Raw genomic sequence first — 27,211 nt, forward strand, 5'->3', positions numbered from 1 at the left:
GCTGTATGTTTTATAGCTTTGAGGCTGGAAGATGAGCCATTATCTGAGATGTCTGTGGAGCTGGAAGGTACTGCAAAATGTCTGCCCTGCTCTGCCAGCTTGGTGTGGACTATATTTGTGTTCTTGTCACTAATCGGTGTGATCATATTGGTGGTGTGCCGTAATGCATTTACTTTTTGCTAAAACAATGAATTTTGAGCCTTTTAATCTCAAATTCGTAATCCCCAGGTTGTCTGCCTTATAGAGTATGTGCAGTTAATATGGCTGAGTTTTGTTGTTGTGCAGTTTATATACCTGAATTTACATAAGCAGAACTTTCTTGATCTATCACCTTGTTCTTTATAGGGTTTAATCAGAACTCTGTCGATTGTGTGTTAATGCAATGGTGGAAACTAACTGCATGAAGTGTTTTTCAAATAAATTTATGCAAATACATTTGTGAGTCCTACTGTAGGGCTCTCACGTGCTCATACATGTACTGTAAGTATGAGTGAAGCAAGTCAAAATGAGCAAGAAGAAGATGATATCATGTTTCATATCGCAGCTAGTATGCTGCAAATTTGGTAAAAAGGGGCCCAAGACTGGAAGTTCTCATGTGGTTCAAATAAATACAGTCATAAAAGATCCAGAGCTTCCTGGCTAGGTGGACATACAGCCATACAATTGTAGTTTTTCATAAAAATGTATATTTTTTCTATACAATATCCCAAATGGCATCTTTGTCTCCCAGGTGAGGACACCATGACAGGTGATGGAGGCGAGTATCTGAGAGCGGAAGATCTCAGAGAGCTGGGAGATGACTCTCTGCCAGGACACTACGGGGACTTCAGCTACATAAGCCACAACCTAGACAGGTCATGAACAACACAAACATACTCACACTTAGCAAAAAGTCCAATTTTACATAAATAAATGACAGCACATGTGTAAAGGGGATGATGACACACCACTCATACCTTCATCCACTGCACAAACAGATATATACAAACATTTTAAAAACTTGTTTTTCCCAACAGGCCGCAGCACACTCCCATTCACCAAAGTTTCCATCAGAGAGAGGGAGTTCTCATCGAAGACATGCTTACAAGCCACCAGGTGAGGACGAAGCATACAAAAAGTGAATGGTTGTTTAGCCATCTAAGATAACCTTACTTAAGGCATCCTTAGTCAGAATATTTGAGAATATCTTGACTTTTGTGACTCCAACTGGCCTGCTGATGTTTGATGGTCTGCAGGTATCAGCACTGTCTAGAGAGCACGATAAGGACTCATTTCGTCTGAGCTGGGGTGCTGAGCATCTTGATAATGTGGTGCTGTCCTCCAGCCTGCTACACTCTGGGTATACACGCACACTCATTCACACTGTTTCCTGGTGTAAAAGTCTTTCACATGCTTTTGTTCACTATCAGGTGTGTATGAGTCACCTCTGAATCAATTTTAATTTTTGCTTACATTATTTTTCACTCCATCACTCTCCTTTATTCTTTTATCTTTGCCGTTGTGTCTTTTTCTGTCTCTGGTCAGGTTTTTGTCACTTTTACTCATTCTTTATTCTCTTTTTCTCTTTTTGTTTATTCTCCTGTTGCCTCTTTGTGCACTCTCTTGTCTTGGCTGTGTTTGTGATTGTGTGTGTGTGTGTGTGTGTCTGTGTGTGTGTCTGTGTGTTTGTATTCTGCTTCTAGCCGTTCCTCTCCGTGCCTAGACCATGACAACAGCAGGTGATTCTCTTTATTTTGGCTACTCTCTCGTTCTTCTCTCCTCTGTACTTTTTTTCGCATTCCCATCCTATCTGTCTACTCGATTCCATGATGCATGACTTTACATTTCCAGGGTTCAGGTTTTGTTAACTAGAGATGTTCCAACCAAGTTTCTTATCCTTGATGCAGATCTGACTCCTTTTATTCTTGAGCATCTGCTGATATATAGACCTGATATGCTATTTATATTTTCCTACCTAATATAACAGTATGTTTAGAATAGGTTTTAGTGTTTTAACATAGCACAATGTAGCGTGTATGATAGCTGGATCGTCATTTGATAGTCCTTAAAGAATAAGGCTGGTATTATTCTATTTATAGTTTTTCATATTGTCAACAAATGCCATGAAAAGTTCTAAATCAATAATGTGGTAATGTGTCCCTCAATATTTTCTGACTTCCCGACCCTGCCTGTGGCATGAAGCTCCTAGCCCATTTGTTCCTACTGAAGAAAAACATGTTTAAAACCGGGTCACAAATATATAGTTACACTTGGCTCAGTAATTACCTAAAACAGCAATCGTTACTCAAACAGAAGTAAAGTACTGGTGTTGCAGTTTGACTATGGACATCTTTAAGTTAACATGTGTTAACATTTCATCTACAGAAAACGTATTGTTGTAAGCACTTGCTTGCCTGAAGATATCTAGAATTTGATACCTATTTGCTCCTTGATACATAAGATCCTTCAGAAAGAATCTTGTTCATTGCCCTCCTCTTTGCTTGCCTGGCTTGAAAATACAATTTTGAGTGGAATGAAAATAATGAGAACAGACTGGAATGAAATATTATCTGCTGAGATATGCGTGTTGTTATATCAGTACTAAATGGTGTCTTAATAGTTCCTTTTACTGTAATGTCAGCTGCTTTGTCTGCATGAAGGCTCATGGTCAACAGAATTAACACCTGTGGCAGAAATATTGCATTTATTAACAACCAGTCTTAAAAAACAATTTATTTAATTTCTTGCCGGACCCTTTCCTTCAGCTTCCTGGTCAGCTTCATGGTAGATGCTAGAGGCGGGGCCATGCGTGGTTGCCGTCACAATGGCCTGCGAATCATCGTACCACCAAGAAAGTGTTCTGCACCCACGCGGGTGACATGCAGGCTGGTGAAGAGACACCGGCTGGCCTCTATGCCTCCTATGGTGGAGGGTGAGGGGCTGGCTGGTCGCATCATAGAAGTGGGACCCACTGGAGCCCAGTTCCTGGGGTAAGTGTGTGTTTGAGTATGTGTGTACTATATGTGTGTCTGAGTCTGTGTGTGTGTGTGTGTGTGTGTGTGTGTGTGTGCGCGCGCTTGTGTCAGTGTGTTTACACTGTTGTCTGGTGTGTTCATATTTTCTTCTTCACTCCCCCTCTGTGCTGCGTACGGATCAGTAAGCTCCACCTTCCCACAGCTCCGCCCCCTCTAAATGAGGGTGAGAGCCTGGTCAGTCGCATCCTGCAGCTGGGTCCTCCAGGAACCAAGTTCCTCGGGTAGGACCATGGTTGGGGGACACCTTACCATCCTGGAAGTGGTCACATACTCACCCATATTTTTCCACCGTGTCCACCTGAAACTTTTTTGAGTTTTCCATGATATATTTATAGCTTTTTTTGTTTTTATTCTGTTACTTCCTTTGTTTCTTGGTACTATAAAAGTGCAAGCCTTAGTCTGAAATCCCCTGACCTCTTGCCTTATGTCGTTGAGTTATCCCTGTGCTTTCCTCACTGTAGTGATGTAGAATGGATGTTCTTTTTATGTTGAAACGTTTTTCAAATGCCCTTTTCTTGAATATATTTGTTTTACTAGGCATGAAATGCACCTGATGTTTTTAAACTCAAGTATGAATCTTGTGTCTTTTTTTTTTGTTTCTTTTTTTATAAGGTCATGCATAAATCAACCCAAATATCATATTATCTCTGATAAAACAGGCTCTGTCAAACTGTTACCAATTTGTCCATAATAAGTCCAATTTGTGTGTTGACTTTACCTTGTTACCCATTTTTTAGGCCTGTGATTGTGGAGATCCCCCATTTTGCAGCTCTGCGGGGCACAGAGAGAGAGCTAGTGATCTTGAGGAGTGAGACAGGGGAGAGCTGGAGGGAACACCACTGTGACTTCACTGAAGAGGAACTGAACCAGATACTTAACGGCATGGATGAAAGTAAGGGATCTTAACTAGACTGTGATGCTAAACAATGGTTGTTGATCTCTCATCAGAGCATTTCTGATGCATAACGGGAAGCAGAAAGTAGAGGAAGTAATGGATGAAGGAGAAACTGAAGGATATTTATACTGAATATTTCTGATCTTCACAGAACTTGATTCCCCTGAGGAGCTTGAAAAGAAAAGAATATGTCGCATCATCACCCGAGACTTCCCACAGTATTTTGCGGTGGTGTCACGTATAAAGCAGGATAGTCATTTGATTGGACCAGAGGGTGGGGTCCTCAGTAGCACTCTTGTGCCCCAGGTCCAGGCTGTCTTCCCTGAAGGAGCCCTCACCAAGAAGATCAGAGTTGGGCTACAGGTACAGTGCATTTCTTGGCCAGACACGAATCAATGAAAAAGTTAAGACAACCAATACAGTTATGTTGATACACTTTGTAACTTGTTCTAGGCTCAGCCCATTGATGTTGAGGTAGTGAGAAAGATACTTGGTAACAAAGCCACATTCAGCTCAATTGTCACATTGGAGCCAAGGAGGAGGAAGTTCCACAAACCAATCACCATGACAATCCCCATTCCCAAGAGCTCGAATAGTGACGGGCCAAGCGCAGATTTTGGTGGGGAGACCCCCACCTTACGTTTGCTTTGCAGCATTACAGGTAAGGGGGATAATCATCAACATCAGCAAACAATAAAAAACAGCACATCAAATAACGCTATAATAAAAAAAATTTGGCTGTTTGATTTGGCATTTTCCATCAATACATGCTTGGATAGTGATTTTAATAGATACAAAAAAACTGAGTGAACAACCGTGAAAGGTTTGGGTAACAAATCATGGGTCTGTGTTTCAGGTGGAACCACTCCTGCCCAATGGGAGGACATCACCGGCTCCACACCTCTCACTTTTGTTAACCAATGTGTTTCCTTCACCACAAATGTGTCAGCGAGGTAAAGTCATCCTAGGTTTTCAAATATGGAGTCAAGTGTCCTTCACATTGAAGATTAACACTTTGATCTGATATACTCTTGTCCTTTATTTAGGTGATTTAACATTATACCATGAGCACCAAGCATACAGTGCCAACTACCTAGTGATATCTATCAGTAACTGTCTCATTCATATTCCTAGGTTCTGGCTGATAGACTGCAGACAGATCCAAGAGTCTGTTAGTTTTGCCTCTCAGCTGTACAGAGAGATCATCTGTGTTCCATACATGGCCAAGTTTGTCATTTTTGCTAAGACTCTGGACCCCATTGAAGCCCGTCTGCGCTGTTTCTGCATGACAGACGACAAGATGGACAAGACCCTGGAGCAGCAAGAGAACTTCACTGAAGTTGCCCGTAGCCGAGATGTTGAGGTGCAGTGTGATGATGGGGAATAAATAAAAAGAGGGAAAACTGTGAGAAAGGGTTCATCAAAAGGGGATGAGATGAGAAATAAGAGAAGTAATGCTGAATTAGCTACATTGCAGAGGTTTAAAGAGTGAAACTGGTGAAGTAGACACAACCTGCCAACTGGTTCTCATTAATACAGTTGATGTCCTTAAAAATTCTGACAATACTGTTTGGTAGACTTTAATGGTTTGTCTGCATCATGAAAACTGCTCTTCATATCCACACACAGGTGCTGGAGGGAAAACCTATATTTGCTGACTGCTTTGGAAACCTGGTGCCTCTTACCAAGAGTGGACAGCACCATGTGTTCAGCTTCTTTGCCTTCAAAGAGAACAGACTGGCCCTCTTCATCAAAGTATGACTACACATTGGAAAAAATGTAGCCTACTTAGAGATTCAGAAATCCAAATATGTGTAATTAATGGACTGAATTGTTTAATTAATGGACAGATTAGAGACACCGCACAGGAGCCATGTGGTCGTTTGTCCTTCACCAAGGAACCGCGCACATACCGTAGTCTTACCCACAATGCTATCTGCAACCTTAACATCACTCTCCCAACGTACTCAAAGGTTAGTTTGAATACATCTCAGATTGTATTTGTATAATAATAGTAAATAATTTTTAGTAACTGCATTGTTTGCTTTCTCCGTGTTTTATTCTTCTCTTAAGGAGTCTGACTCAGACCAAGATGCAGATGATGAGGTAAAGAGTTTACTTTGTACAGTACTACATCAAAGAAAAAATAATATCATAATTAGGTTGTAGCTAACCATGCCTTTTATATCTTTTTTGCAGAGTGAGAAGAGTGACAAGAAATGTAAGCTTAACTTTTGCAATATTCATGTCTCATGTTAGGGTGTTAGCACTGTTACCAATGCTCGGTGTTGGTGTTACAATTGTATTTATTTTACAGTACAACACAGGCTAAATTGGACTCACACCACTTGATTAATATAAGATTACTGGTCATAAAGGTTGTCAAGTATTAGTTTAGAAATATGAACATTTGAATGTGCTAAAAGATACACTAATTGTTATATGTTACTTTCCATTTGGATTAACCTTGCTCTCTTATTTTGCTCTACTAACACTGTGTAGTATAGTTACATGTTTGTTACTGGCAGCTATGCTATGGCTGATGTACTCTGCATTCCCCTTACCCCAGACCACACTGACTTTCTCCCACCCTTAACATTTTGATTTTTTGTAATTGCAATCACTTTTTTTTATGAATCATAAATGAAGGTCAAAATAATACTTTTTATTCAAATCCACTCAAAATTGCTTTGATTTTCACTGTATTCGTGTTAGAATTTCATCTTGAAAAAAATTATGTTTTGTGGGGTTGATTTATAAGAAGTATTCATTTTGACTGATTTTTTTTCCAGAACACCTCCATAAAACAGTTTTAGCAGTGGCATGCTAAAAAACCTTTTTGTTTTGTAAAGAAATAATAATTTGTTTAAGTGTGTCAATTTATTGCTAGATAAATATTGCTTATAGATATAGATATTGCTTTTTTATTATTATCATTCATTTAGTATGAATTTGGCCTTCTTTTTCATTTACCAACTTTTCTAAGTTGCCTTCATTCATTCATTGAGTTGCTCTATAAATAACATCCCTCTTCACATTTTTACATAATTGTTATTTTACGTCACTACTTATTATCTGTATGTGAATTGACAGTGCCATAAGGTCCTAAAACAGAGTAAATTACTATACAACAACATTTACTAATTTTAACCTGTAATGAGATTTGATACTGAAAATGTTGATTTCAAAGTTAAATGAAAGAATTAAGTACTTTACATTGCTTACAAATACTAGTTATTGCAAAACTTTAAAGCAGACTCATCCAGAAAAAAAAATCCAGAAACAATAACCTGATTACTTGACATGAATTACTTACCTCACACCTCCTCTTACTAAAAACCCTCTTTTAATTTTTGTATTAAAAGCTTATTATGTTTTCTATGTTTTCAAACTTTAATTTGTAGGCAGACATGACTCTTCATGTCAGCAACAATCTTGAGAAGTTTTGTTTGTCTGTTATCCTTCCTTCCTGTCCCTTTGTTCCATATGTAGGTTTCTCTGTTCCGTTTTGTTCTTTTGTATATTTTGTGTAAAACTTCAGAGTATGGAGTCAAACAAATTAGATTAATATTATTCTTGTCCATATTCTACCTGTTTTGTTACTTCTCCTCGCTTTGCTTACGCTGTTGCTGCTCTACTCCTTTCCAAACTCTTCCGGATCACTTTGTCATCTTCTTTTTGGTCTTCTTTTCAAGAGTCCCTTATCCTCTGCTCTGTGATTCTTCTCCTTACTCTGTGAACTGAAGATGGATTTTTGATGGCATTGTCTTGATCACAGTTTTCTGATGTCTCTCTTCCCCACTTCATTTGTCCCTTATGTTCTTTACCCTTTTTGGTTATGAAACTTTTTAAATTGAAGATGATGAATCTGAATCAACTGAGACATTCTCCCTGAGAACTAACCAGCCTCTTGACCCTGCAACACTTGCAAGCCCGGACCTTCTCTCAGATATGTCGGACATCAAGATGTCCGCTATTTTGACCGCAGAGCAAATGGAGCACTTAATATATGAAGAGAGAGCTGGAGCTAGAGGGTTGGAGGAAAAAGAGCCTTTGGCCATTGTGGTACAGTTCAAAGACAGGCTGGAAAAGGTTGGAGATATTCAGAGAGATGGCATAAACAATAGTAGACAGGAAGTACAGCGAGATGATGCTAAAAAAGAGAAATGGGGTTCACTCTATGAGACTAAGACCATTGAAATGAAGTATCCCCCTATCGAAGAACCAGTCTTACAGGAGATTTGCATTGAGGGGAAGATTTCAAGTAGATCTGCCACAGAGGTCAGAGACATGGCAGGCATGGTCTCACACCTCAGCATGGACATGGACCAATACCTGGAACAGAGACCTGTAGTGATGTGTGGTTCTCAGGAAGACCTTGTCCAAGATAGATTTGAACAAATGATTGTAAAGCGTGATGGCAAACGGCGTCCCCCAGATATAAAGAAACCTATTAGGAAGAAACTTAGAGATAGAGGGCAATCTGGATGCAGCAGCTCTGAGGGTGAGCTGGAAAGGATGAGCTCTGAGGAGTCTTTAGATGGCGATGCTGTTCTTAAGGAGAGTGTCCTTGAACCCACCACAGTTATGGATCCTCCAGCTTCTCCTTTAGTAGTTGAGACACCTATAGGATCTATAAAGGACAGAGTTAAAGCTTTACAGAACAAAGTCGAAGAGGAAGAGGAGCAAAAAAGCACTCAGGAACTAATTCCTCAGGCAAAAGTTTCTATCGCTACAAAGAAGACTGAGGCAGACATGCCAGAACTTCCTAGGGTTCCCAAGTCGCCTAAATCTCCCAGATCTCAGACAGAAAGATTAGAGGAGACTATGTCTGTTAAGGAGCTGATGAAAGCATTCCAGACTGGAAAGGACCCTTCAAAAAATAAAGCAGGGCTTTTTGAGCACAAAACAGTGGCTTCTTCTGGCATTTCAACATTGACATCTGAATCTGGAGATTCTAAAGAGAAACAGTCGACTGAAGCAAGTCCTACACAGGGGCCAAAATCACAAACCCAAACTCAGAGTGATGTCAAGAAATGTGACAAAACAGACTTAGTGGATCAACCAGTATGCTTACTCCGAGATAAATCAGAGGAATCACTATTAATTTCAGATAGTGCTTATGTTGGAAAGACAGTAAAATTTGCTGATACAATTCAATGTGACGATGGAAGCATGAGCACACAGGGAGAGGCAGCAGAGTTGTCAGAGAAGGAGACTACGTCTGTGAAGGAGCTGATGAAAACATTCCAGACTGGGCATGATCCCTCAAAAACTAAATCAGGGCTTTTTGAACACAAAGTTGAAGAATCTTGCATTTCAACATGGACATCTGAATCAGGAGATTCTGAAGAGATACAGATGACTGAACAAAATCCTACGCTGGGGCCAAAATCACAAACCCAAACTCAGAACCTCACAATTTTCCACCAACAGGGTGCTGCCAAGATATGTGACAAAACAGACTTAGATGATCAAGCAGTGAGCTTAATCGAAGACGACTCTGAGGAATCACTATTAATTTTAGATAGTGCTTATGCTGGAAAGACAGTAAAATTTGCTGATACAATTCAATGTGACGATGGAAGCATGAGCACACAGGGAGAGGCAGCAGAGTTGTCAGAGAAGGAGACTACGTCTGTGAAGGAGCTGATGAAAACATTCCAGACTGGGCATGATCCCTCAAAACCTAAATCAGGGCTTTTTGAACACAAAGTTGAAGATTCTTGCATTTCAACATGGACATCTGAATCAGGAGATTCTGAAGAGATACAGACAACTGAACAAAGTCCTACACAGGGGCCAAAATCACAAACCCAAACTCAAAGTGATGTCAAGAAATATGACAAAACAGACTTAGTGGATCGACCAGTAAGCTCAATCAGAGATACATCTGAGGATTCACTATTAATTACAGATAGTGCTTATGTTGGAGAGACAGTAAAAATTTCTGATACAATTCAATGTGACGATGGAAGCGTTAACCCACAGAGAGAGGCAGCAGAGTTGTCAGAGAAGGAGACTACGTCTGTGAAGGAGCTGATGAAAACATTCCAGAATGGGCATGATCCCTCAAAAACTAAATCAGGGCTTTTTGAACACAAAGTTGAAGATTCTTGCATTTCAACATTGACATCTGAATCAGGAGATTCTGAAGAGATACAGACAACTGAACAAAATCCTATGCTGGAGCCAAAATCAGAAACCCAAACTCAGAACCTCACAATTTTCCACCAACAGAGTGATGCCAAGATATGTGACAAAACAGACTTAGATGATCAAGCAGTGAGCTTAATCGGAAACAACTCTGAGGAATCACTATTCATTTCAGATAGTGCTTATGCTGGAAAGACAGTAAAATTTTCGAGTGCAATTCAATGTGATGATGGAAGCATTAGCCCACAGAGAGAGGGGCCAGACTTGTCAGAGAAAGAGACTATGTCTGTTAAGGAGCTGATGAAAGCATTCCAGACTGGACAGGACCCTTCAACAAATAAAGCTGAGCTTTTTGAGCACAAAGCACTGACCTCTTCTTGTATTTCAACACTGATATCTGAATCAGCAGATTCTGATGAGATACAGAAGATGGAACAAAGTCCTACGCTGGGGCCAAAATCACAAACCCAAACTCTGAGCCTCCCAATTTTCTATCAGAGTGACGTCAAGAAATGTGACAAAACAGACTTAAAGGATCAACCTGTAAGCTTAATCAGAGATAAATCTGAGGAGTCAGAGTTAATTTCAGATAGTGCTTATTTTGGAAAGACAGTAACATTTGCTGATACAGTTCAATGTGACGATGGAAGTGTTAACCCACAGAGAGAGGCACCAGAGTTGTCAAAGAAGGAGACTATGTCTGTGAAGGAGCTGATGAAAACATTCCAGACAGGACATGATCCCTCAAAAACTAAATCAGGGCTTTTTGAACACAAAGTTGTGGATTCTGTGGATTCTGATACAATTAAATGTGACGATGGAAGTCTTAGCCCACAGACAGAGGAGCCAGAGTTGTCAGGGAAAGAGACTATGTCTGTTAAGGAGCTGATGAGAGCATTCCAGACTGGGCAGGACCCTAAAAATAGAGCTGGGCTGTTTGAACACAAAGCCATTGCTTCATCTTGTCTTACAACATTGATATCTGGATCGGTAGGTCCTGAAGAGATTCAGAGGACTGAACAAAGTCCCACGCTGGAGGCACAAACACAAATACAGAATCTCACAATTTTCCCTCCACAAAGTGATGTTAACATATGTGGAAAATTGGATTTAGAGGCACAAACAGTACGCTTAAAGAGAGATAACTCTGAGGAATCACAGCTCATTTCAGTTAGAGAGACAGTAAAAATTGCTGATACAAGTCCGTTTTATGATGGACAGGAGCTAGAGTTGTCAGGGAAAAGCCTAGGCAGGATGCAGCTAGAAGAACCAGTCATAAGTAGTGGTAGGGGTTTATCTGAAGACATGCAGATCAGCCCTGATCGCAGACCTTCTGAGGACTTCAGTGCTGACATAAAGGCTGAGCTGGAAGAAAGTCCTGAGTACCAGCTTTTCAAACAGACATCAACAGCTGCAGATGGGAGCTATCAGCTGGAGACACCTGAGGAGGAGAGCTTGGCTGATGATTCTGTTTCAAATCCAGTATACATCTCCAGTCCCTGTATGAAAAGTTATTTTGCGGGAGGTGCATCTCTTATTGAGAATCAAATGAAAGATGGTGATCTAAGTCCTGAGAGTCCCAAGCATGAAGGTATGGCCGAATCGCCAAACACTACTAGGACCCCACATTCCAGCTCAGAGGAGAGCGAGAATTATGAGGGACTTGCAGTGAGCGATCAAATGACCAATGAAATGCTTACTTACTCTACTAGAAGAGAAGGAAAGTACATCATACCTTCACAGGAAGTGAAACTTAATGAAGCAAGCAAAGAAAATACAACAGTGGATTGTGGAAGCAAAATATTCTTTACACAAACTGACAGTGAAGTAACAGAGGTCAAAACTGAGGAGCCACAACTTAAAGAAGTCCACATTGAGAGGAAAACATCTAGCCAGGCATCCACTGCAGTAAAAGTTATGTCAGGGATGTTGTCCTTAATGAACAGTGACTTGGATCAATATCTACAAGCCAGGCCTGTGGCAAGTCGGACACCAGAAGAAGATATTGTTCAGGAGAGATTTGAACAAATTATTGTGACAAAGGACAAAGATAAGGAAATTCTCGCATTTGTCACTGATGCAATAGTGGATGGCCCAGCACAAGAAATAGATCATGCACCAATGGAAGAACATTCAATTACATGGGGAGGTGAAGAAGCAGAGAGTGAATTTGAAGAAGCCAAAGAAGTAAAAGATACGCCAGGGATGTCGCCAGTCATGAGCAATGACTTGGATCAGTATCTAGAGGCTACGCCTGTGGCTTGTCGACCAATAGAACAAGATAATGTGCAGGATGAATTTGAAATAGATTGTGCTAGAGTGAAACATGAGGTCACAAGGAGAGGTGAAGAAATGGCGAGGGAATTTCAAGAAACCCAAGCAACCTTGACTGAAGAACTCCCAATGAGGGAAGAGTGGGTAGAGAAAAATACTTCATATCAGCCATCTACAGAAGTAAAGGAGATGTCAGGCATGCTTTTATTGCTTAACAGTGATTTGGACAAGTACCTCAAGGACAGGCCAGTGAAATGTAGGCCTCCAGAAGAAGACATTATCCAGGAGAAGTTTGAAAAAGTTACTCGCACCAACATCCCAAAATCCTCTACTGAGGAGCAAACGATAGCTTGTACTGATGTGGAGGATAAGACAAGTGCAGAGACACGTGAACAGACTGATGTGGTTGAACTCAAAGAACTTAGGCCAAGTTCTGTATTGGAGACACCATTCCAAGAAGTTTGCATCAATAGAAAGACACACCACCAACAGTCCACAACTGAGAAGAATATGTCAGGCATGTTATCACTTCTCAGTAGTGATTTAGATCAATATCTCAAGGAAAAGCCAGTGTCACTACAATGCCACCCAGAAGGGGATCTAGTCCATGAGAGCTACAAACAAGTTATACTGACAAATAGTAATTTGGAGGATAACATAGGTATAGGGGCAAATGTACACATGCAGTCAGATGTAGTTGGAGTCACAGAATTGGCATCAGGTTCTGTACTGGAGCCACCATTCCAAGAAGTTTGCATTGAGAGAAAGACACAGCAACAACAGTCTACAATTGAGAGGGATATGTCAGGCATGTTGTCACTGCTCAGTAGTGACTTAGATCAATATTTAAAGGAAAAGCCAGTGATACAATGCCACCCAGAAGAAGAGGTAGTCCATGAGAGCTACAAAGAAGTTATTCTGACAAAAGACACTAAAAGAGAGACTCTTCCCTTCTACCCTGAACATAAGATGATGTCACCAGAGGATACAAATTTAGACATTGTGGACATCAATGAAAAGCAGGCTTTGGAAAGTGGATGGCAGACATGTTCCGATGAAGGTCCCAAGAGTTTCTCATCAGAGGAGGGTGAGGCTGAAACCTCACCAAGTGCAGTGTCACTTTTCAATGACTCTACTGAAGGGACAGTGGACATGAAAAAGTCATATGTGACAATGGATGGCTGTAAGAATGATCATAGGGATATCAATGTAGTTGCTGCTCATTCAATTCTCAAAACACAAGATTTTTTGCAACTAACAAATAGTTCTAACACACTACAACGGCCAGCTGATTTGGAGAACCTAAACTCTGTGGTTTTGGATGACCCAGCTAAAGAGTTATGTCATCGAGACTCGCTAGAGGCAAGTCCTCTCATAGAGGACAGATCTTCAAAGACATCTCCTGATTCAATTGAGCCAAGCCCTACCAGAGAATCCCCTTGTCCAGATTCTCTTGAGGGAAGTCCCACTCTATCAAAGGACACTGAACTTAAGATGCCAGCCAAGACAGCTGTGTATGAGGATTATGCCTCCCAGCTAGAAGCATGTTTTGCTAATGACAAAAATATTTACAGGGATGAGAGTGAGTTTGAAAAGCAAGAAAACAAATATGAGATTATCCAAAGTGAAATTAAGGAGGACAAATATTCCTACACAACAAAGGGAATAACTGATGGTACCATGTGCTCTGACCCCAAAATATGCGACTCTCTCGACACAGATGATAGTGGAGATGATACCACCAATAAACAATTCACCCCTGAAGAGGAGATGTTTAAAATGGCTGCAAAGATCAAAACATTTGAAGAGATGGAACAGGAGGCTAAAATGAAGAGAGACAAATCTTTAGATGTCACTGCACTGTCAGAGGCAGGTGATCAGCTAAAAACTACTGAATCAGTTGACGGTTCATTTTCTTTAACTGCAACTCACAGAGAGGAACCTGATCGAGAGACTGAGGCATCTGTGCCACTCTTAACAGAAAGAGAAGCTGAAATACATCAAGATAAAGATGCTGTAGAAGGTGGCCATTCCTCAGTCACAGACACGCATTTTTCCAGCTGTGTGACAGATGAGCACCATCCAGATGATGACAAAGAAGTTGACTCACCACTTACAGATGATCCAGGTTCTGTTAGCAAACCTCATGCCATGGAGTGCCCTAAAGAACTACAATATGTTATTCCAGGGTGTGAGGGTGAGAATGATGTAGCCTTCCATGCACAGGCAGAGGTTGAGCAACAGATTAGTCTTTTTCCTGCAGAGGACAGAAAAACACCTGATAAAACACCTACTCGAACACCAGGTGATGAGAGAACACCTGATCCATTTCAGTTTCAAGAGGGGAAGCTATTTGAAATGACCAGAGGCGGCGCTATTGATATGACAAGAAGAAGCTATGATGAAGAAGGGGAAGGATATGCATTTTTTCACATAGGGGAACATCCAGTTGATGAAGTTGTGCTAGAGGAGACTGGGAAAGGTCAAACCAAATCTTTAACTTCAGAGAATAGTGATTCTGTTACAGATACGACCCTTCAAGAAATCCCAGAATCATCTCTGACTCAGGGTGCCAATGACAATATCCCTACACCCAAACTCAGAACTCTCATCAAACCATCAAGTGACAAGTCAGAGAGTGAGACGCCACTTTCTGAAGCTGATCTTGGCAGCTCCATAGAGGTTCAGCTTGGTTCCTCCAGTGCTTTGGAGAGATTAACCATAATTCAAAGTGAGGTTGGAAGCCTTCAAAGCCTTGGTCTAGACTATCTAGACTCTACCATAGCTGACCTTCAATCAGACACATCCACAGTTGCCCCTTCAGTGTACTCAGAGCAGAGCCATGATTCCTCAGACTCCTCTCCTGATGATGATGATGATGATGATGGAGAGGAGGAAGACGAAGAAGACCAGTGCTCAGTCATAGAGATGTCCTTTTCCACTGCACAGGCTGGCATCCCAACATATTATCAGGATTCACCCCCATCTTTGGCAATTAAACCAGGCAGCACAATTAAAGAGGAAATAACCATGAAAGACACTCAGATATCTGAGCTTGATCAGGTTCAAAGAAAAGCAGAAAAAAGCTCAACTTTGGATCGTAGGACTAGATCTGAGGCTGATAGTGACACAAGTAAAGTCTTTAATAAAGACAGCAGAAGTTATTCTGACAGTAGTCAGCCCACTAATAAATCTGACCTTTACCCCCCTAAGCTTCCTGTCATGACGCAACAGAAACCTCTAGCTCAGGCGATCTCCTCCTCGTCTCCCCAAAGGAAAGAATTCCAACTCTCTACGACTACAGAAACACCTGTTAGATCTTCTTTGGATACTGATGACATAAGCAGCGCTAGTCACAGGAGTCCAGATTCTGTTATCTTCACATATGACATCCCAGCCTCACACAGTTCTGATTTTGATGGCAATTTGTTGCCGGGTGTGCAACCATCTTCTGGGACAGATGTATTTGAATCCAGGCCAGCCTGGAATGACACGGCGGAAACTCAGAGAATGCAGAGAATCATCGATGACCAAACTCCAGAATGTATGCCAGGTATGGCCAGACCTACATGGGTCTTCTCATCGGCAGCAAGACCCTTTTTCTCTACCTAAGAACATAATGTCACCATTAGTCATTTTGTGTTGTTTTCGTGTGTTGTGATTTGTCCTGTCCCATCTTGCAATGTGTTATCATGTCTGTATTTTGTGTGCGTGTTTGTGTGTGGGTGAGTGGTGTTTTGCATGTTGGTAAGTTACCTTACCATCTGTGTTTGTGTATATGCAATCTCAAGATTGAATGGCCATGTTGGTTAAAGTAGTAGCTTTAACAACTTTGATGCAGACTTCCACTATTTAAATGGTGTTGATATCTGTACTACCAATACAGCTTTACTAATATTAGCATGCATATTGCTTAATCCGCATTTTAGTGTCATTGCTTACACTAATGATTAAAAAACATGACATGCTAATTGTGACCTAATAATCATAAACAAGTCAACTCCTCTTCAGAGTGACAAATCCAACCTTTATGTTATCATCCATGTCAACATCATAGATCCATGTTTAATTTCAGAGTATCACAGCCCATAACATAGAGTAACACAAACGAAGGGAATAAAATTCAAATCTACACGTACATTTATTTAAGTATATTTTACATGACTGGTCCTTGCAATGTGCAAAAAAAGTTTTATTTTGAGATAGATAGTTAATGGCATTTTACACCTTGAACTGTTGACCTTGATATTAAGATTTAATGTTTGGCTCTGACGGCATTTTTTAGTGGATTGGCAGGATGATGCTGACAGAAAAGAGGAGACATTGGCTATCATTGCAGATCTTCTTGGCTTCAGCTGGACTGGTAAGCGGTAAAATAATACAATCATTGTCTGTTTCCAATTCATGGAAAAGCAATATGTTGAGCATTTTGTTTGATTGAGCAGTACACATGTCAGGAATAGCTGAAAATGTTATATTGGAGTATTCATTTCCTTTCAGCAAAACACACAATAAATGGTTCAAGATTTTACACATTTTAATCCCTTGTTTTGTTATTTATCACCCCAGAGCTTGCAAGAGAACTTGAATTCAGTGAGGATGATATCCAATTAGTGAGAACACAGAATCCTAATTCCCTCCAAGAGCAGAGCCATGCCTTGCTGCAGCGCTGGGTTGAGCGGGAAGGCAAACATGCCACAGGTACATGGTGTTTTGGTCTGACAGATTTAAACTGATATTTTACTAGCATTTATCAATACAATACTTCAGATCCTGTAAACATTGCTAATTTGTTTGAAGATACTGAAAGTACTATTACATTTTTACTTTCATGCACTCCAGGCAATTGTGTGAACACAGCCTATAAAATTAATCTATTTTATCTTTGGTTTTGAATTTATCAAATGATTTGTGTATTTTTTAGACCTACATTCATACTGTATGATGTTCAATGTTATCTTACATTTGTATTTTTTAGATAATTTCTTTAATCATTTCTTAATTTAATCATTGTCTTGTTAATTGAAGCGTTTTTTTACAGTCTATTAATGATAGATAAATCCTTCCACAGAGGACTGTCTGATTAAGAGACTAACCAAGATCAACCGCATGGACATCGTCCATCTTATTGAAACCCAGATGAATAAGTCAGTTCAAGAGCAAACATCTAGAACTTATGCAGAGATAGAGAAGACACTGGATCATAGTGAAGGTAGTAACACCTCTAAACACTCAATTCAGCAACCAGTTTGAAGGCTCTATTTAACACCAAGCTTTATTTGTCTGTTTGCTTGCACTTTTCAGTTTCAGTAGCCCTATCTTCAGTGCAAGAGGATGCAGACAGCCCCAGAGTCGTGAGAAGGGTGGAGTCAGACCGCAGACCACCCCCTGCTGTTTCTGAAGAGGACCTCTCAGTTGCTTCCCTTCTGGATATTCCTTCCTGGGCAGAGCCTGTTGGACATAGCCACTCAGAGAGCATGCATGGTGACCTGTTGGAGGAGCTCGAGATCCCACAGTAAATGATTGATTTGAAATGAATTTTATGTCTTGTTATGTTTTTGTATAGCTTAACTTAATATACTAGTGAAAGTGTTGCCTACTAGAATATGTAATGTAAAAAGGGTAGGTATAATAAGCTAAAACTTCAGCCTACACCTTTTTGGTCAACTTTTTTTTCGTTCTGTTTATTTATTGATTTATTCCATTTTTTTTCTTTCCTTTTAAATGTCCTCATAATTTCATGCCTTATTGTTATTTAATTTTGCATGTGTATTAATTATGGAAAATTGTTAAACAAGGACCGAAATAAATGATTACTATTAAAAAAATACTAATCATAAAGTAGTCAAAACCGCTGCCTTTCTGGAGGTTAATATTTCCCAGAATGTCGACACTGGAAAATAGAACAGTGCCGTATCCTGACGCCAGTTATTACATAGAACACAGTGAGTGCAGGAATCTGCCCCGCGCCCATTTTTTGTGGGTGTTAGGTCTTTGACATATCACATTCATGCAAATTTATTTTGTGACCTAGCCTTCTTTTTGTGTTGCAGTGAATTGAATCCTAACATGTGGACCTCTGAGGATGTAAATACACAAGGACCTGCAAGTTACGACAACTTGGATGAGCAAGTAAGTACGCTTCCCACTTCAAAAGAAGCAGCATTGGGGAGCCAAGCAACTCAGATTTATGACCCCAAAGTGAAAGACCAGCAAGATTGCTGCAGTGTTGAAGTTCATTTCATCAGGCCTTTCCAAGGTGGCACTCAGTGCCAAGTCAAAGATGACTGCAGCCAAACCTTACCGTTGAAGCAGTGTGGCTGTGAAGATGAGCAAGGGCAATCATCTAAAATTCTGAAGTTACCATCATCTATATCTATCAAAGACTTTGGCCTGAGCCTATCAGAGTCAGACCAAGCTGAGACTGACTTTAGTGAGCTTTGTGATGAGTTTAGCTATACACCACAGCTTGGTAATACAGATGCAGTTAAAACCATTGTCAGAAGAATCTCCAACCCTAACCTGTTAGCCTTGCCACCAGAGGACCAAGCAACTCTCGCCATGATTGATGATGACACAGATGTAGCTCAAAAAAACAGGCTCGCTCAGAAGTGTCCTGATGAGGTCACAGCCCAATTCTTCAAAGTACTGTATGGTCATGAGAAGGTCCAAGAGGTTTCTAGTGTGAAGATGGCCTTCAAACCCTCCAAGTCAATCAAGGAAGAAAACACAAAACCCCAAGTATACAGCGATCAGTATCCAGAAAACATGCCTTTCATTGATGATAATGATGATGTCCAGTCAATTGAACCCATTTTTGCCACAGTTAAGTACAGCATGATGAAGCCATTCAAAATGAAGGTACCAAAGAACAATTTGCCACACAGTCTGCCAACAGGTGGCCCTGCGCACATGGCTTGTGACTCAACTGATAGGTACCATAATTGCTGTTCTTTTAGTCCAGACAGTGACCATGTCATAGTCAAGGAAAAGACATCCTATATCCGTGAGACAAAGACTGCCTCTTCTAGCCTTTTCCTGCCCATCAACCATTTCACACCACAATCATCTGAGCAAAGTGTGACATTACCTTCCACTTTTATGGAGTACAGCGGTTTGATCACTGATTATTTGGCACCTGAGAAGCAGTGTGGCTCATTTTCACCTGCTAATGAAAGGGGTCTCTTCCCTGCAGAGCCATGGATATTAGATGACCCCATACCTAGATTGTCATCCCCTGAATCTGTCATGTCAATTGGTGATTATAGGGCAATGTCACCTGACTCACCACAGGGGGGGAAAAGGGTCTTACCTGACTTTTCCAGTATATTGGACGACAGTCGGGCACTCTCTCCAAGATCTGATGCATGTAGTTCACCAGAAGTTACAATTAATTTCAATGAAAATAAATTACACCCCAATCAATTACACACATATGAATGTGAACCACTGTCCAAAAGTCCGAAACATTTTGTCACACACTCCCTTTGTTCTGAGTCTTGGAATAAGTATAGACCACTGTCACCTGACTCTCAAGTACCTAAATATAGTCCAGCTATACCTGAAGGTCCACAGATAAAGGGAGAGTTCAGAGCATTCTCACCTGTGACATTCAATATTAAGTGTGATGAGTTTATGCTTGAATATGTTTCTCCTGAAAGAAGAGCCACTTCGCCTGACCCAGTGACATCTATCCATGGACATGGATCTTCAGATAGGGATTGCCGACCATCCTCACCAGAATCTCAGGCTTCTCAGTGCAGTTTCTCATTTCTTGAACTCTTGCTCTCAGAACCTATCCGTGCCCAACTTCTGAGTCAATATTGTGATTATTATTTACAATATTCAGGAGGCAATCCACCCTCACCACTACTGTCATCAGGTCCTTACACTACAGTCTGTTGTGAGGAAGTGGGTCAGGGTAGCCCTTTGACACCAACATTAGTAGCTTCAGATCATGATCCTCTTCTCCCTGAGGAATCACTCACATCAAATGGTTATATCTCACCAGATTTGTGTGTTTCACAATACAAGCATATAAAATGTGATTATTTGAAGGCTCCTTCATCACCTCTTGATGAATGGGGGGATGAAAAGTGCACAGATGCGCATGATTCATTGACATGGCATGTAAGAGCTGAAGAACGGGCACCCCTGTTTACAACGGCTGTTTTGGATACAAGATGTCTTAAACATGCAGATGTCAAAATTATGCATAGTGCAGATTCAGGCTTTTCAGGTGAAACAAAAAAGTCATTTCAGGTAAGGCCGCTGTCACCTGTAGCCCAAAAACCAGAAAAGGAAAGTAGTCAATCTTTCCTTGATTACTGGTTTTCTAAGTTGAAACCACCATCGTCTAAAGACATACCATCACCTCATCAGTCACAAAATCATTTAACAAACATTAGAAAAGATGCCTCTGAACAAAGCAAGGCACAAAACTCTATAAATTTGCATCGGGCAACAGAATCATCGGAAAGAAACTCGTACTCAAATCACGACTATCACAAAAAATCGATTGAAACTTGTCATATGTTAGAACAACTAACATCACCTAAACCGATGGTCTTTAACTTGGTAGAGAAACCAAAATACATTTTAGAGTTTCCAACTGAAATAACTCAAACATCAAACGCAGGAGGATCCTTACTTAAAACTACAAAAGCAGAACTGATTGAAGGTGGAAGGAACACATTACAAACACAATCGAAGGTCTCAGATAACATCTTAGGACAACTATATAATACTTTCTACCTTAAAAACGCATTTGATGGAACAATACAGTATTCTCCAAAGTCAGTATTTTTGACAGACTTTAGACCATCCTTCCCAGCTCTAGATACCAGACAACAGTCTCCCGAGTCAGTTGAGTCTCAAAGTGAACTTAGGCCCCTCTCTCCTGACTCACCTGTTCCTCAGTTCAGATCTCCCCAAATCGGTTACGATGTGGAATTTCTGAGACACAGATCTTTTACACCTGAATCAACATTTTCTGACTGGGAAGGTGCTGATTTGTGTCTAGAAACCCTGTTTGACGAGACAAGACCACAGTCTCCAGAGTCAGTGGCATCTCAAAGTGAACTCAGGCCCCTCTCTCCTGACTCACCTGTTCCTCAGTTCAGATCTCCCCATATCGGTTACGATGTGGAATTGTGGAGACACAGATCTTTTACACCTGAATCAACATTTTCTGACTGGGAAGGTGGTGATTTGTGTCTGGAAACCCTGTTTGACGACACCAGGCCAGAATCCCCGCAATCAGTTTTGTCAGACTTTGAACTTGATAAGTTATTTAATTGCAGGGCGCTGTCCCCAGAATCCATGTCCTCCGATTTTGACTTTTCACTGCTGCAGGATTGGTTGGATAACTTTAGGGCATCCTCCCCAGAATCTGTTGCGTCAGTTGAGCAGGACTCTTTGTCTCCTCGCTTGACCTTTGTCCAGATGGAGAGTCAACATTGTAACTATTACTTACAGTACACTGAACGTAGACCAGTATCACCTCTTTCAACACTGTCAGATGTAGACTATTCCAGATTTAATCTGGAAGAATTGTTTGACGACAACAGACCAGATTCGCCAGATTCAGTTAACTCGCAGTCTGAAGACAAACAGACGAGTGTAACTGTCGATGCATCCCCACCGAGCGTAACTGTGAATGCCTTCCCGCCACTTTCTGCTGCAAGACCTTTTACATATGCAGATATTGTGCGGGGCATTACACATCAAAGACAAGCAGACCCTGTTTTGGACATCAAATCGTTTGAGTTGAGACCTCTTTGGCATCAGTCAGTGTCGTCAGACAAGGAGTGCTGTCACTCCTCCATAAACGATTTGATGACAGAGTTAAGACCACAGTCTCCCGAGTCAGTTGAGTCTCAAAGTGAACTTAGGCCCCTCTCTCCTGACTCACCTGTTCCTCAGTTCAGATCTCCCCAAATCGGTTACGATGTGGAATTTCTGAGACACAGATCTTTTACACCTGAATCAACATTTTCTGACTGGGAAGGTGCTGATTTGTGTCTAGAAACCCTGTTTGACGAGACAAGACCACAGTCTCCAGAGTCAGTGGCATCTCAAAGTGAACTCAGGCCCCTCTCTCCGGACTCACCTGTTCCTCAGTTCAGATCTCCCCATATCAGTTACGATGTGGAATTGTCGAGACACAGATCTTTTACACCTGAATCAACATTTTCTGACTGGGAAGGTGGTGATTTGTGTCTGGAAACCCTGTTTGACGACACCAGGCCAGAATCCCCGCAATCAGTTTTGTCAGACTTTGAACTTGATAAGTTATTTAATTGCAGGGCGCTGTCCCCAGAATCCGTATCCTCCGATTTTGACTTTTCACTGCTGCAGGATTGGTTGGATGACTTTAGGGCATCCTCCCCAGAATCTGTTGCATCAGTTGAGCAGGACTCTTTGTCTCCTCGTATGACGTTTGACCAGATGGAGAGTCAACATTGTAACTATTACTTACGGTTCACTGAACATAGACCAGTATCACCTCTTTCAACACTGTCAGATGTAGAGTATTCCAGATTTAATCTGGAAGAATTGTTTGACGACAACAGACCAGATTCGCCAGATTCACTTAACTCGCAGTTTGAAGACAAACACCCGAGTGTAACTGTCAATGCGTTCCCGCCACTTTCTGCTGCAAGACCTTGTACATATGCAGATATTGTGCGGGGCATTACACATCAAAGACAAGCAGACCCTGTTTTGGACATCAAATCGTTTGAGTTGAGACCTCTTTGGCATCAGTCAGTGTCGTCAGACAAGGAGTGCTGTCACTCCTCCATAAACGATTTGATGACAGAGTTAAGACCACAGTCTCCCGAGTCAGTTGAGTCTCAAAGTGAACTTAGGCCCCTCTCTCCTGACTCACCTGTTCCTCAGTTCAGATCTCCCCAAATCGGTTACGATGTGGAATTTCTGAGACACAGATCTTTTACACCTGAATCAACATTTTCTGACTGGGAAGGTGCTGATTTGTGTCTAGAAACCCTGTTTGACGAGACAAGACCACAGTCTCCAGAGTCAGTGGCATCTCAAAGTGAACTCAGGCCCCTCTCTCCTGACTCACCTGTTCCTCAGTTCAGATCTCCCCATATCGGTTACGATGTGGAATTGTGGAGACACAGATCTTTTACACCTGAATCAACATTTTCTGACTGGGAAGGTGGTGATTTGTGTCTGGAAACCCTGTTTGACGACACCAGGCCAGAATCCCCGCAATCAGTTTTGTCAGACTTTGAACTTGATAAGTTATTTAATTGCAGGGCGCTGTCCCCAGAATCCATGTCCTCCGATTTTGACTTTTCACTGCTGCAGGATTGGTTGGATAACTTTAGGGCATCCTCCCCAGAATCTGTTGCGTCAGTTGAGCAGGACTCTTTGTCTCCTCGCTTGACCTTTGTCCAGATGGAGAGTCAACATTGTAACTATTACTTACAGTACACTGAACGTAGACCAGTATCACCTCTTTCAACACTGTCAGATGTAGACTATTCCAGATTTAATCTGGAAGAATTGTTTGACGACAACAGACCAGATTCGCCAGATTCAGTTAACTCGCAGTCTGAAGACAAACAGACGAGTGTAACTGTCGATGCATCCCCACCGAGCGTAACTGTGAATGCCTTCCCGCCACTTTCTGCTGCAAGACCTTTTACATATGCAGATATTGTGCGGGGCATTACACATCAAAGACAAGCAGACCCTGTTTTGGACATCAAATCGTTTGAGTTGAGACCTCTTTGGCATCAGTCAGTGTCGTCAGACAAGGAGTGCTGTCACTCCTCCATAAACGATTTGATGACAGAGTTAAGACCACAGTCTCCCGAGTCAGTTGAGTCTCAAAGTGAACTTAGGCCCCTCTCTCCTGACTCACCTGTTCCTCAGTTCAGATCTCCCCAAATCGGTTACGATGTGGAATTTCTGAGACACAGATCTTTTACACCTGAATCAACATTTTCTGACTGGGAAGGTGGTGATTTGTGTCTGGAAACCCTGTTTGACGACACCAGGCCAGAATCCCCGCAGTCTGTTTTGTCAGACTTTGAACTTGATAAGTTATTTAATTGCAGGGCGCTGTCCCCAGAATCCATGTCCTCCGATTTTGACTTTTCACTGCTGCAGGATTGGTTGGATGACTTTAGGGCATCCTCCCCAGAATCTGTTGCGTCAGTTGAGCAGGACTCTTTGTCTCCTCGCTTGACCTTTGTCCAGATGGAGAGTCAACATTGTAACTATTACTTACAGTACACTGAACGTAGACCAGTATCACCTCTTTCAACACTGTCAGATGTAGACTATTCCGGATTTAATCTGGAAGAATTGTTTGACGACAACAGACCAGATTCGCCAGATTCAGTTAACTCGCAGTCTGAAGACAAACAGACGAGTGTAACTGTCGATGCATCCCCACCGAGCGTAACTGTGAATGCCATCCCGCCACTTTCTGCTGCAAGACCTTTTACATATGCAGATATTGTGCGGGGCATTACACATCAAAGACAAGCAGACCCTGTTTTGGACATCAAATTGTTTGAGTTGAGACCTCTTTGGCATCAGTCAGTGTCGTCAGACAAGGAGTGCTGTCACTCCTCCATAAACGATTTGATGACAGAGTTAAGACCACAGTCTCCCGAGTCAGTTGAGTCTCAAAGTGAACTTAGGCCCCTCTCTCCTGACTCACCTGTTCCTCAGTTCAGATCTCCCCAAATCGGTTACGATGTGGAATTTCTGAGACACAGATCTTTTACACCTGAATCAACATTTTCTGACTGGGAAGGTGCTGATTTGTGTCTAGAAACCCTGTTTGACGAGACAAGACCACAGTCTCCAGAGTCAGTGGCATCTCAAAGTGAACTCAGGCCCCTCTCTCCGGACTCACCTGTTCCTCAGTTCAGATCTCCCCATATCAGTTACGATGTGGAATTGTCGAGACACAGATCTTTTACACCTGAATCAACATTTTCTGACTGGGAAGGTGGTGATTTGTGTCTGGAAACCCTGTTTGACGACACCAGACCAGAATCCCCGCAATCAGTTTTGTCAGACTTTGAACTTGATAAGTTATTTAATTGCAGGGCGCTGTCCCCAGAATCCATATCCTCCGATTTTGACTTTTCACTGCTGCAGGATTGGTTGGATGACTTTAGGGCATCCTCCCCAGAATCTGTTGCATCAGTTGAGCAGGACTCTTTGTCTCCTCGTATGACGTTTGACCAGATGGAGAGTCAACATTGTAACTATTACTTACGGTTCACTGAACATAGACCAGTATCACCTCTTTCAACACTGTCAGATGTAGAGTATTCCAGATTTAATCTGGAAGAATTGTTTGACGACAACAGACCAGATTCGCCAGATTCACTTAACTCGCAGTTTGAAGACAAACACCCGAGTGTAACTGTCAATGCGTTCCCGCCACTTTCTGCTGCAAGACCTTGTACATATGCAGATATTGTGCGGGGCATTACACATCAAAGACAAGCAGACCCTGTTTTGGACATCAAATCGTTTGAGTTGAGACCTCTTTGGCATCAGTCAGTGTCGTCAGACAAGGAGTGCTGTCACTCCTCCATAAACGATTTGATGACAGGGTTAAGACCACAGTCTCCCGAGTCAGTTGAGTCTCAAAGTGAACTTAGGCCCCTCTCTCCTGACTCACCTGTTCCTCAGTTCAGATCTCCTCAAATCGGTTACGATGTGGAATTTCTGAGACACAGATGTTTTACACCTGAATCAACATTTTCTGACTGGGAAGGTGCTGATTTGTGTCTAGAAACCCTGTTTGACGAGACAAGACCACAGTCTCCAGAGTCAGTGGCATCTCAAAGTGAACTCAGGCCCCTCTCTCCTGACTCACCTGTTCCTCAGTTCAGATCTCCCCAAATCGGTTACGATGTGGAATTTCTGAGACACAGATCTTTTACACCTGAATCAACATTTTCTGACTGGGAAGGTGCTGATTTGTGTCTAGAAACCCTGTTTGACGAGACAAGACCACAGTCTCCAGAGTCAGTGGCATCTCAAAGTGAACTCAGGCCCCTCTCTCCTGACTCACCTGTTCCTCAGTTCAGATCTCCCCAAATCGGTTACGATGTGGAATTTCTGAGACACAGATCTTTTACACCTGAATCAACATTTTCTGACTGGGAAGGTGGTGATTTGTGTCTGGAAACCCTGTTTGACGACACCAGGCCAGAATCCCCGCAGTCTGTTTTGTCAGACTTTGAACTTGATAAGTTATTTAATTGCAGGGCGCTGTCCCCAGAATCCATGTCCTCCGATTTTGACTTTTCACTGCTGCAGGATTGGTTGGATGACTTTAGGGCATCCTCCCCAGAATCTGTTGCGTCAGTTGAGCAGGACTCTTTGTCTCCTCGCATGACCTTTGTCCAGATGGAGAGTCAACATTGTAACTATTACTTACAGTACACTGAACGTAGACCAGTATCACCTCTTTCAACACTGTCAGATGTAGACTATTCCAGATTTAATCTGGAAGAATTGTTTGACGACAACAGACCAGATTCGCCAGATTCAGTTAACTCGCAGTCTGAAGACAAACAGACGAGTGTAACTGTCGATGCATCCCCACCGAGCGTAACTGTGAATGCCTTCCCGCCACTTTCTGCTGCAAGACCTTTTACATATGCAGATATTGTGCGGGGCATTACACATCAAAGACAAGCAGACCCTGTTTTGGACATCAAATCGTTTGAGTTGAGACCTCTTTGGCATCAGTCAGTGTCGTCAGACAAGGAGTGCTGTCACTCCTCCATAAACGATTTGATGACAGAGTTAAGACCACAGTCTCCCGAGTCAGTTGAGTCTCAAAGTGAACTTAGGCCCCTCT

At 41.7% G+C, this 27,211-nt stretch overlaps 1 protein-coding gene across 1 annotated transcript in view; it reads left to right on the top strand.

The window, feature by feature from the left end:
* The window catches only part of ank2a (ankyrin 2a, neuronal), a 74,794-nt gene that overhangs the window by 33,599 nt on the left and 13,984 nt on the right, over positions 1-27,211 (top strand). Inside the window, exons 25-50 of the mRNA XM_070912274.1 lie at positions 17-67; positions 731-854; positions 1,017-1,095; positions 1,236-1,339; positions 1,683-1,718; positions 2,745-2,969; positions 3,137-3,235; positions 3,752-3,906; positions 4,061-4,272; positions 4,363-4,570; positions 4,766-4,862; positions 5,044-5,272; positions 5,539-5,664; positions 5,760-5,882; positions 5,983-6,015; positions 6,109-6,130; positions 7,769-8,046; positions 8,191-9,167; positions 12,558-14,212; positions 14,528-14,821; positions 14,867-15,892; positions 16,625-16,702; positions 16,909-17,040; positions 17,411-17,551; positions 17,644-17,854; positions 18,393-18,471. Coding sequence (XP_070768375.1) covers positions 17-67; positions 731-854; positions 1,017-1,095; positions 1,236-1,339; positions 1,683-1,718; positions 2,745-2,969; positions 3,137-3,235; positions 3,752-3,906; positions 4,061-4,272; positions 4,363-4,570; positions 4,766-4,862; positions 5,044-5,272; positions 5,539-5,664; positions 5,760-5,882; positions 5,983-6,015; positions 6,109-6,130; positions 7,769-8,046; positions 8,191-9,167; positions 12,558-14,212; positions 14,528-14,821; positions 14,867-15,892; positions 16,625-16,702; positions 16,909-17,040; positions 17,411-17,551; positions 17,644-17,854; positions 18,393-18,471 — 6,794 coding nt within the window. The remainder of the gene's footprint in view (positions 1-16; positions 68-730; positions 855-1,016; positions 1,096-1,235; positions 1,340-1,682; positions 1,719-2,744; positions 2,970-3,136; positions 3,236-3,751; positions 3,907-4,060; positions 4,273-4,362; positions 4,571-4,765; positions 4,863-5,043; positions 5,273-5,538; positions 5,665-5,759; positions 5,883-5,982; positions 6,016-6,108; positions 6,131-7,768; positions 8,047-8,190; positions 9,168-12,557; positions 14,213-14,527; positions 14,822-14,866; positions 15,893-16,624; positions 16,703-16,908; positions 17,041-17,410; positions 17,552-17,643; positions 17,855-18,392; positions 18,472-27,211) is intronic.

This window comes from Enoplosus armatus, chromosome 2, assembly GCF_043641665.1.
Source record: "Enoplosus armatus isolate fEnoArm2 chromosome 2, fEnoArm2.hap1, whole genome shotgun sequence".
Lineage (NCBI taxonomy): Eukaryota > Metazoa > Chordata > Actinopteri > Centrarchiformes > Enoplosidae > Enoplosus > Enoplosus armatus.